Below are 12,345 nucleotides of genomic sequence, written 5' to 3' on the forward strand. Positions count from 1 at the left end.
CAAAAATTTGACATGAAGGATTTGGGTGAGCAAAGATACTTTCTTGGCGTAGAGGTTATTAAGACAAGGGCATATGGCTATCACACAGTGAAAGTATGCATTGTACATGTTGTCCATGGTATGGCTAGTTCTAAGACAATTTCTATGCCATTAGATTCAAATGGCAAGTTGATGAGTGCATTGCGGGTGAGATTTTGGAGTACCCTACTGTGTACAGGAAGATAGTGGGTAGCTTGAACTACATGATGATCTCACCAGGCTAGATTTGAACTATACAGTGGGATTGGAGAGTCAATTTATACTAGTTCCTCGGAAGCCACATCTGGATGGTGTGAGATGCACATTGCGCTATGTGAAGTCTACATTAGACTTTAGTCTCTTTTATGAGGCTGGTACGGAATTGTGGTTTTTTGGATACGCTAATGCAAATTGGGTTGTAGTATCGCAGATAGGAGATCTACCAAATGAATTCATGTTCTCATTTGGGAGTGGTACTATGACATGGAGTAGCAGGAAGTAGCAAATAGGTACCTTGTCGAGTACGAAGGCAGAGTATAGGGGTGTTGTAATGGCAGCATGTGAGGTAGTTTCGTTGCACAAGATACTTGGTGATTTGGGGCTGTAGGTTGACAGATAGGTTGTCATCTATTGTGACAACCTTAGCAGTATACAATTGGTAAGGAACCCCATTTTTCATGCGCGAACCAAACATATAGAGGTCCACTATCACTTCATCAGAGAGAGGGTCTTAGCAAGAGACATTGATCTCATGTATGTTAGCACAGAGGAGCAAGTAGCTGACATTTTCACGAAAGCCCTGGGAACAAAGAAGCTTTGCAGATTTCGGACTATGCTTGGATTCCTAGAGAGATGGAGTTGAGCTTGAGGGGGAGTGTTGACATGTCAAGCTCAACACGAGCTAACACTTATGATATTCTTGGGTGATCGTTTCCACCACTTACATCACTGGCATGTTTGGTATGATGCTGACATGATAGATCTTCACGAGTGATTCTATAACTAGACTACACTAGTCCACCACTAAGTTATGGTATACTGTAGAATCAGCAATGGAATCAGTAAGTTTGAGACTTACGTGGAATCAACAAGTTGAAATGGGCTCAAACAGATTCTATAAAGTAGGGTCCGTAGGTAGAAGCAACTAACGTTGAATTTGTAGTTCAAAATCTATAGAAGCGGTTGATGCTGAATTTGCAACCCAAATGCCAATCTTAGTAAACCCGACCAAGAAAGTAAACCTCTCGAAGATTAAAAGTCGAGATGCTAACACGGAAGCCGCAATCAAATGCCAAACACTAATGGCTAAAAGCTCAATGTAAACAACCAAGCGCTGAGAGCTGACTGCTGAAAGCCTGAAGCTGAAAGAAAAAAAACACCATATTAGTGAATTTGGGAATTTTCCAATTTCCATTTTTGAATACTTAAAAAAGGGGACATGGATAACATGTTTGTAAGTTTCTCAAAACCCTATAATATAACCTATCATTGGAAAGCGCTTGAAAAATGGAATCTAAAGAGCTATAAAGCGCTCATTTTGGATTAGTGGTGTTCAAGTTATGGTTAATCCAAACTTTTGATCACGTGTCCCAAACTTGTGGGAAATTCCCATATTCCCCAATATGGTGTTAAAAGCTAAGCACGTTGAATGTTGAAAACCTGAATGTGGAAGTGGAATGCTTTAATATGCGGAATGCCTGAAGCGGAATGGCTAAACGTAGAAAGACAAACACTGACCAGGCAAAGCCGACTAATGTAGCTGATGGAAGCATAAGTCCGATGCCAAAGCTAAAAGTTGAAGGTTGAATTGCTAGCTAGGCTAAACCGAGATGCAGCCAAATGTTTAATCAAGCACAACTGAAGCTGAATGGTGAATGTGTGAATGCTAAATGAGAAAAGCCAATGGCTGATTTGTTGACTAGGTTAAGCTAATGGACGTAGTTGAATGGCTGACCAAGAAGAATCAACGGACATAGAAGTCTAATGCGAAAAATTAAAAGTTGATACTGACACAGTAGTAACAAAAAAAAAATAGCAGAAGTCGACACGATCTGAAATTTGATGCAAAAAGATTCTGAAAGGTGTGTGTAGTGTTCGTGTGTGGGTTTGCCTATAATGTACAATAGCATGAAGGAAAGGTGACCAATGTACAAAAGGTGGCAGAAACCCTAGAACTATGAGAAGTGAAAAGTGCCAGAGCTTACTGATACACCACTCTAACAAGAGGCAACGCCAATGAGGAGGGTGTCAAGGCCAAGGTGAGAACCAGGCAACGCTAAAGAAAGAAAGATGTCAAGACAAAGAGCAAGTTGTCAAGGGCGATAGAGCAAATGCAAATGCCGATGGTGGTGGGCGTCGACAATCAAATGCAGACGTAGGTTTTAAAACCAAGACTCCGAAACAAGGCTTTGATACCAATGTTGGATGAGGGAGTAGATGCTCTGCAGACTCACACAGACACACATGCACACACAGTCACATACAAGCTTAGAGAGCAAGAGAGACTAAGCTGATAGCTGAAAGTACCCAATGATAATTATAGTGAATGTGTGGAGTACAAAATACTAGTAGCCCTAGCCCTAGGGCTGACATGGCTAACACACAAGAGTGTGTTCACATGGGAAAAAAACCCTCCTAGCATAGGATAAAAGTGCTCGGGTCTAGGGCTATTCACACGAGAACTTCCAAGGGTAACAATTTAGTACGATTAACTCTTTTCAATTTTAAAAAAATGTCAAAACAAAACATATCCTATTTTAGGAGAGAAAGTTCGAGCATCAAACCAAAGGGGAAAATGGGCTTGGTGATACACACGGCTTTAGCAACATCCCAATTGTATAGTTGAACCCTTAATGGTTTAGAAAACCAACTATGATTACTAATCACATTGTTAACACATGTAATTTTTTGTTGATAAACTACATAATGATTTGAAGATTAAAGATTAAGAACTTTTTGTTTGTGCTAAACAAAGTGAATTCCCATTCTCCACATAATATATGATGAATCTATGGCTCAAAACCCCTTGCTAGATATGATGAAAAAGAGCAATTTTACCCTCTCTAAATTGTGCCACCGCCAAAGTTGATTGATCTTTGCTTCCCTCCTTTGATGCCTTGAAACCTTGGAAAATGTTGTAGATGCACCAAATGGAGTCTCATTGCAGATGTTGCAAAACAACTTGATTCTTGATGATTTGAATCTTAGTCACATGACTAGTACATTTGCTACTTCATTTGAGGGTCATATTAATACTCCCCCTTCCTACTAACATTCACCCAACATCACTTGCTATTTTCAACGATTTGATGGCATTTTTCATTATTATTAAAGTAAAGAAAGGAAAACTAATAGATCTAGGATGGGTTTGAAATCTTAGGGGGATGATATAGAGCCCTATAGAAGTGCAACACGAGCTCAAAGTTGTGCTTTTGGACTTGACAAAGGAATGCAAAGCTAAGAGTGGTTTGAGTTAAGCTCTGAGGGATGCTACAAAGATGCACAATTAGAAGGAATGATTTGATTTAAGCTTTGTGGGGTACTACACACCTAGAAAGAATAAGAGAGGAGAGGAATGACTTGTGGGGTACTACACACCTAGATAGAATAAGAGAGGAGAGGAATGACTTGAGGAAAAGAAAGGAGGAGGAGAGAGGAGATGTAGATAGGGGAGGAGGGGGGAAGGGAACTGAGAGAGGACAAGGAGAGTAAAGGGAAGGAGGAGGGAGGCAGAGAAGGAGACGAGGGACAAAGGAAGGAGGCGGAGGGTAGGAGAAGATGTAGATGGGCGTAGGGTCAAGGGGAGGAGAAGGGCTGAGAGAGGAGAGGGGAGGAGGAGGAGGAGAGAAGGTAGGAGAAGAAGGTTTGAAAATCTGGGATTTGGAAGGAATGCAAAAAGTGATGAAAGGAACTCCAAAAAATGCATGCATATTTTAAGTCACATCATAGCACACTGGCTATAATAACAGGTAGTATGAACTTTTTAAGTCACATCATAGCCTACTAGCTATACTAAAATATAAAAGTGTGAATGACAAGTCAAATAAGTTGTCTCCTAAAGAAAGGAGTTTAAAATCACTAATGAATCTAGGGGGAGGCTAAGGGAGGATATGATGTATAGCCCACTCCAGTGCATAGCCACACTCACTACCATGTGTTTCATAGGCCAACAACTTGGCAAGTTTTCAACAGGTACCTTAATGTGCCTTATTCGATTTTAGCTAGAATTAGTTAGGGTGTATCTGATTTTCAACTCTTCAGAGGTGTTTCTCCCTCTCCCTCCCTCTCTCTCTCTCTCTCTCACATGCGCGCGCGCGCACACACACATAACACATTCCCTCCACTTCAGTGCCATCGTTTGGATCATGGAATTTGGATCACATGTAATCCATTAAACGATGTAAACTTGGTCAATTAACATTGCCGAGTTGCGAGTATTTGGTTGTCAGTAAACTTGGCCTTACAATTTCCTAACTGTGCCAAAATCGGCACAATGGGGATTTTGCAAGCTAATCTATGCCTCTGCACTATAGCAACATCATTTCCTTGCATGGGAATACGAAGAGAATCACTATTCCCCTTCGATCATGTGTGGTCCACTAACTATGATGCTTAAAGATTCTCTCTCTCTCTCTCTCTCTCTCTCATATAGCCATTCAAGGTATCCATAAAGGCTGATGCTTCACACAAGCATAGCTAGCAGAAAACACACTACACTAGTATGGGAACTAGATGTCAATGTACGAGAGCTGGACTGAACTAAGAAAAGCTGAGAATTTCGAGACTTTACCCAAAAGAATCATGTTTAGTGAGAATTGAGCTTTATATGAAGCTACAACATGGCAGAAACATCAAAAGCTACATCTCACTAATGCAAGAGAGTTACTTTCATGTTGTTCATGAAAGTGAGAAAAAACTATCAAAAAGCTCCCAAAAGTGGTTAATACCTACTCAAAAGCCCACTCATTCTGCTTTCTAACCTCTTCTTCTTCCTCAGGAGTGAAGTCATTAACAATATTGAACGTAGTCCTTATTTCTTCAACAGATCTGTTCTTGAGCATGTTTGCAACACTTTCGCACGTCAGATCAAGCAACTCTTTGATGTTCAGATAATTGGCCGCCTGGAAAAGAAGAAGAATTATGGTGAGATAGATCGTGCAAAGAACCCTAGATCATGTGCAGGGAACAAGAAGCTGCAGGGTAAGAAGAAAACGCTGTGTGTTTGTGAAACCCTTAGCTTCCTAGGTCAAAAGCAGCTAGCATACATACATATCCCGTGCGTGAGAACTAATCCTGCAAATCCACTGAGAAAAGAATCACACAGTGCAGACAAGACCCTGAACAGAGACCACCCAGAGAGTGGTAAAGCTACAGCGCAAAAGGGAAAACCCTAGAGATGCAGAGAGCGCAGAAAGAAGACCCCGGTAATATCAAAGAATCAGAAAGAGACAGAAGGCGTATATACCATCATGAGGTCGTAGAGAGTTTGCTGGTCGAATTTCATGTATTGGGCGTTAAAGTAATTGATCTCGTCCTCAGAGCGACGTCTGGGGGATGCAGAGCCGGAGGTGGAGGTGGAGGTGGAGGCGGCGGCATGGAACTTGCAGAACTCGATGACCTTGGCGAGGATCTTGCCGGAGACGTTGGAGAGCAGAATGGCCGCGTTACTGCTGCCGGTGTCCTCTACCATGTTCTTGATGAAGCCTGATTGGAAGGCCACTGCCTCCTCAACCTCAAACATCTCGTCGTCAGAGCTCCGCAATATCAACGTCTTTCTCTTTATCTCCGCTGCCATCGCCACTGCACAGAAGCTGGGTTGACACAGAAACGCTTCAGTTGTCAAGGTATTTATAGGCCACACTTTTTGTTTCTCTTTACACTGGTAGCATATGTAAAGTAATGTGAAACTGATACAAATAATTAAAAACCACAACCATTTATATGAAACCTACACGTTATGATGCTCTTGTCCTCATTATTACCTTCATGGTAGCCATTAATCCTCCTCAAATTCTACACTTCCAATTGCCATGGCTGCTTGCTTAACAAAGCCTCCTCGGTTGAACTTTGGGAGCTCCTCATAGCTTCAATGTGCACCACAACACACAATCGTCCATTTAATCCACACTATGAGTTCAATTACAACACCACCCCCTATTCTGCTCCTAATTTAACACAATCCTTGTAGAACAAGCACGCTCCAATGGGGTTCCATCCTCATTCTCTTGTTATAATCCAAAAAATTCAATGTGATAATTTGCCATCAGCATTGGCGTGACAGTGCGACAGTTCTGTCTATCGCTCTCACATATACAAAATACAATGCGATGGTTCTCTCTCTCTCTTTGTCTCTCTCTCACATTACATTACCTCTCTCACATTACATTACTTCTCTCTCTCACACACACACACACACATACGTGCAATATCAAAGTACTCCTTTTCTCTCTCTCTCTCTCTCTCTCTCTCTCTCTCTCTCTCTCTCTCTCCTTAATTGGATTGAGCACACATTAAAGAACTATGTCTGTCTCTTGAAGGTCAAGCACACCAGTGAGAGCAAAGACCAGTTCAACATGGTAGATTATAACATCGGTAAGCATATAATTATACTTCAATAATTTACATTTGTGCACAAAGTTGAACAAAAATAAAAGCTCATGTAAATATATGTAAGCGTACAAGAGTACAAAGTATATAAAGTGATCAAATGTCAGCAAATGGTAAAATATGATGAGAACAAATGGTAGAATGTGAGGCCGGCATAGTCTACCTAATCTTTTACTAATGTCTATGGATAATAGTATGTATAACTATGTACAATGCCTCCAAATACAAAACGGGGCTCAAAACAAGCTAAGGATCTAGAGCAAGGAGGAGGAGGGCCCTCTAGTCTCCATGATTTGTACCCTCGTTGACCTCATAATCATTGTCCCTTGGCACAGGGAGCTCCATCGACGTAGATTTTGTTAAATTTGCAGCAATGTGACGAGCTATGGTGGATCAAATGCTAGAATCAATATCATTAACAAAGAGATTAGATGATAATTAAGACGTGATTAGTGAGCAAATAACTGATAGCTTAATGTAGGCATGGATAATCAAAAACCAACAAATTCTCATTAGGCGAATGCCTCAATTTATAGAGTTTACATCCAAGCATCCAATCCCACTGATTTCTCCTTGATTCACTCCACCTGTTTTGCTTGATTCTCTCCACCTCTCCCAGAATATCTCCACACCTCTCCTAAATCTCCTCATGCTATCCTTTATTCTCTCCCAGTAGATACTTCTCACCTTTTCGTGACTCTCACATTTACAAATTCTCTTTTACGGTCTCTTACCAAGGGCTTGTTCCCGCATACACCCTATTCACTTGTATATTTCAACACCTCCCCTCAAGTGAATACTCCTAGCACACCTAGACCCTATACCAAGTTTTCCTCTTACTTGATAGTCTGCGACCAGTGCCTTAAGTCCCTAAACTCATAGTCCTTGACACACTCTCTCTCTCTCTATGTGTCCAAGACTACTACAAGTGCCCATGACCTTGACTAAAGTGCTCACACATACATCTACCACATGGCCTACATCATCGGTGGCTCATAAGTGGTTTTACTCTATTGGGGCAGGTTACATTGGGTTGTGGGGTTTCACTCTCTCTCTCTCTCAGAAAAGATGATCAGACTCCACTTCCTTAGGAGCCTCCATGAAGTTTGCTGATGTCATTCTCTTTCCACTGGGTTTGCTGTAGCAATCTCTTGCCATGTGTCGTGGCTTTCCACAGTTGTGGCAAGTGAAGGTCCTTCCTCCTACTCTGCCTCTTCCTCATCCTCGTCCTCGAGAGAATCCTCCTACTCTACCTCTTCCTCATCCTCGTCCTCGAGAGAATCCTCCTTGGGTGAAGAATGTTTTTTCTTCTCTTGCTGTTGAGTCCAGCCATTTCTTCTCTTTGCCTCTGGTCTCTTGCTCTAGTAGAGCTCCTTCTATCTCGTGTAGCTTCAATTCAGGTACATTCTTTAATGTTGCTATAATGTTTTCATATTCACCTTTGTCAACACTCTTCAAAAGCACTGCTAGTGCCTCATCATCTGTTAACCTATGACGGACATTGAGACATACTATGTTTTACGTCATTAATTTAAATATTCTGAGTCATGGACCGGGCTTGTCGGCACCATATGTTAAGGATAAAGGGATTGGGTGATCGTCGATGAGAGGCGCACCTTGAATATCAATAGGATAAGGGTTAGGATCGATCGGCCATGTATGGGCGCCCATGTGTGAACGGCCAAGTCACCTATAAGAGCCAAATGTAACCCTAAAACTCTCATTCTCATGTGTTGTGAATACAAGAGTGCTCTTGCCTTATCTCCTTGGTTTCCTTCTCCTACGTGTGAGAGAGAGAGAGAGAGAGAGAGAGAGAGAGAGAGAGTGAGAGAGCGATCGAGCACTGTGTAGCGGCACAGCGACGGAGAGGCGGTAGAGCGGCGACGGCGGCTCCTTCTTCACTGCGACGCGGGAATCCTTCAAGGCGGCGGTTGAGCGGTGAGTGACACACCTTTTGCATTCTGTTTGAGCTTACTTTCCTGGTTGTATGCTTGCAGCCATTCGTGGCTCGCATACGGTGTTCGACAAGTCCCCAGCTACGACTTGTGCAGCAAAAGCGCACATTTTTGGCGCCGTTGCCGGGGAGTTGCCCTGCACCAAGCTCCAGTTTGCAGCTCGGGCTGCTGCATGAAGTGAAATTTACACTATAGGAAAGGCGTCTGTGTGTTTGTTGTTGAGGCGTTTCTGTGTTTTGAAATCTGTTTCTACAATTTGTCTTCTGCATTTCTGTTTCTTTTGCTATTTCTCCGCTCCGCGTGTGGGCGTACGTTCTGTTATCTGGTTTTCTGCGTGCGAGGGGGGATTTCTGAATCCCCAGACCTGTGCTGTGTGCGAACTGCGTCGCGGCAAAGTCTGAACCCTAGAAAGAAACACTAGAAAACTTATCCCAAAAAAACTAATTGTGAAAAAATAAAATAAAAATAAAAAATAAAAAAATATTTTATTTTCAAAGAAAAAAACCAAACGTGTGGAGAGGAAAGATTTTTTAATTGGAGAAAAAAATTTTGAAAAGAAAAACCCCCAATTGACCTCGACCCCGATCTCGGTCTTTTGATATATATATATAGGAGAGTGAGCCTCCATAGCTTTCTTTCAAGTGAGAGCTTATGGGAAGTTGTGCCCTATATGTAGCCCACCCCCCAAGGAGTAAAGTGAGCATGTGGGATAAAGCCCTCACCCTTTCCCCCATAAGCAAATAGGCTTTCGCCCCTTCCCTACAAGGAAACAGACTGTTTTGAGAACTACAGGAGCTCTGGATAGGCGAATACGGTGCTGTAAAGCACACTAGGACCCTTTGAACGATACGCTCGTTTCGAGCTATCACACGCCCTAGTCCAGGTTCGATCATAAGTAAGGGGATAAAAAACGAGTTAAAAACAATATAAAAACAAGTAAAAACGGGGTGCGAAATACCCAAGAAACCACTTGTGTGGGCTTCAAGGGTAGTTACCAATGCACGTAGGGTACCCATGTCACATGCATCTACACTCTAGTCGGGTGCTGGAGTCTAAGCCACTAGAAAGCGTTTCGGTTTTCGCAGGCTCACACCATCCCTCCACGTTAGCATCTTGGCCTTCAGCTGGAACCCAAGGGAGTGCAACCCAAGATCCACGAATAGTGGATAGTGACTCGTCCTCTGACTCAGAAGCCATGGAAGGGCACCCTACCAAGAACCTTGAGGAAACAAGCTAAAACATGCCAGTTTGGGCCCCACAACCCGGATCTAGCATGTTTAGTTGTCTAATAGAGACCTTTAGTAGAGCTACACGCTCTGAACATGCGACAAGCGAAGTAAATGAGGAAGGAGGGGTAGTAGATTCGCCATTCACATCTTATGTAGACCCTACCCTCCCAAAGAGTGTCCATGTGGATATTCTACCCACTTCGTTTAATGAGGGCCCTACTGAGCTACCACCTTCCTATGCTCTTCCTAAAGTAGAGGTCCCTAGAAGCCAACCCATAAGAAGTGACATTGCGTCCACTTCAAGAGAACCGTTTGGCACACCAAGTCTGGATGGGATATTTCTCAATGAAAATTGGGAATATGATCTGCACACAGAGACTCTAACGGACGTATACACAGGTTACACATACCATGTAGGTTGGTTAGAAGTCCTACGATCTACATCTAGCGTCACTAATCTAGAAGAGCAACAACAAATGATATGTGAGGTTATTCATAGAATTATCCAAATTGAGAGGCAAAATAGGGGAGTGAAACTAGCTTCCCACTGGCCCTATGAGGTTTTTGGATATGGGCAAGGCCAAACAACCAACCCTATCACAATTGGAGACTCCCTCGGTGAGTCCCATAGACCCTTCATATGTTGTTTCGCTTGGAGTCTCAATGCAAGTTGAGCCCATGAGCAGTAACTTTAGCTTTCCAACCTTGGCTCAACTTTCCATTAGGGAATCCGCAATGCCTACCCCAATGATGAGCATAGCGGAAAGTGCACCTGTTACCGCTGTAGTTAGTACGACACCACTACCTAGTGGAACAGTACCTACAACAGTGCATGCTAGTGCCTATCGACCATATGTACCTATCGCTACTCATGCTCATGTAGCTCCTACGCCTCTTAGTATGCCAATGGCGTATGCTCCACGACCGCCTTATCACAACCCTTATACCCAAGAGGAGCTAGGCCTAGTCACATATCATATCCTACATCATTTGCCAACATACCCAGACCAACGCCAACTCCTATTAGCCAAGCTATCCCAGAAGTGCCTCCACCAGCTATGCCTGCTCACCTAGGTGATCTCGCAGCGTTTGCTCAAACGATCGTACGATCTATTGTGGAAAACATGCAGGGTATGCCTGAGAGAGAACCTAGAAGTAAGGCAGTACAAGTGGCTAAGCTCACTCAAAACTTCAGTGGTAACGAGGATGTTAGGAAGCACATTGAAGTCTTTGAACACGTGTGTGATTCCTTGGAAGAGCACAATGAGCTGCATAAGTGTAAAGCCTTAGGCTTAACCTTGAGTGGGAAGGCCGGAGATTGGTATCGAACCTTAAGGGTTGAAGAGCGCACTCACTACCCCACTCTCAAGAGATTGTTCTTGAAAGAATACATACGTGAGGGTGTGCTTTGGGGAGTAGCATCTCAACTCCAAAAACTACATTCTTGAAGAGAGGGATACTGCATCAATTGCTCGGGCAAAGAAAAAGAAAACACGGCGGAAGAGATCGCTTAATGCCACGAGCTCCAAGCCTAGTTCAAAGACTAACATAGGGACAGGAGACGACCCTGTGTATATGAATGATCCTGAAGATGATTCCGATTCAATAGAAACCATGGGGACCAAAGCCACTACCTTAAGGGAGGAACCCACTCGGGAGCTCAATGAAGGAGAATCAAGCGAGTACATAAATAAGGGAAAACAGAAGGAAACTTCCTCGTCCCCACAACCAAGTCAGTTAATGCCCTCTCGACCACCCAAACTGACTGAGACTCCCCAAGACAAGCCACGTGGGCCAAAAACCGTCAAGAAAAAGATTGGAACTTACCCAAACCCAGTTGAGGAGATTGAACAAGTGCAACACTTAAGGGGTTTGGTGGAAGAAACACAAAGAGAACTGGAGTCAAACCCGAGAAAAATCAAAATTCCAGACACAGTGTTTCCTACGCAAGTTCAGCCTCACAGGAACCATAAACCGTTAGCTATACCTAGTATCATTCGGGAAGAAAGTGAGGATAGGACATCAGAAAGTGGGCAAACACCCTTCTTGCTGGAAAGAATGTTTAGTGAAGGAATGCCTGACCCCATCGAAGAGGAAGTAATTCCATCTTCACCAGTCCCTAGTCAAGGGGTGGTATCTCGAAAAGTACCATTGAATGTGTCCAAGCTAATGGATTTCATGTCCTCTGAGATCAGAACCACGATCATGTCCAAATTATACGGAGATCCTGAGCTATTCTTAGCTCTTCATTAGGAACTCAATGGAGTCTTCTTGGGCCCTTTAATTTGGACGTTTAGTGAAATGCTTAAAATGCTAATCCATCTTTGACCAAGCCTAGAAGCCTAGTCCTAAAAGCATATATTTGATTTTTCACAAAAACAAAAAAAAATAAAAAAAAGGAGATATTCCTAGATCTGGCCACCTAGGTGACTTTAAAGCTTTGTAATGGGCTGTCAGTCAGTAATCGTAGCCTGCAGCAACCTTTTCGAACTCCAAACATTCCAAAAATTCGTCACTTTCTTCCCCTCTTTTTTGTG

At 42.9% G+C, this 12,345-nt stretch overlaps 1 protein-coding gene across 2 annotated transcripts; it reads right to left on the reverse strand.

Annotated features, from left to right (window-relative positions):
* Window positions 1-4,964: 4,964 nt before the first annotated feature.
* On the reverse strand, window positions 4,965-6,014 carry LOC147609931 (SKP1-like protein 1A). Of its 2 annotated transcripts, XM_086787048.1 has the most exons (3): window positions 6,000-6,014; window positions 5,483-5,788; window positions 4,965-5,138 (listed from the first exon to the last, which is right to left on the reverse strand). In XM_086787048.1, exons 1-3 carry the CDS (start codon window positions 6,012-6,014, stop codon window positions 4,965-4,967), a joined length of 495 nt encoding a protein of 164 aa, XP_086643174.1. The 2 variants fall into 2 exon arrangements, with proteins under 2 accessions (XP_086643174.1, XP_086643173.1); XM_086787047.1 differs by lacking the exon at window positions 6,000-6,014 and having other exon boundaries at window positions 5,483-5,812.
* Between the last annotated feature and the right edge of the window lie 6,331 nt (window positions 6,015-12,345).

Source organism: Cibotium barometz, chromosome 50 (genome assembly GCF_041138505.1).
Source record: "Cibotium barometz isolate CiBa-2024 chromosome 50, ASM4113850v1, whole genome shotgun sequence".
NCBI lineage: Eukaryota > Viridiplantae > Streptophyta > Polypodiopsida > Cyatheales > Cibotiaceae > Cibotium > Cibotium barometz.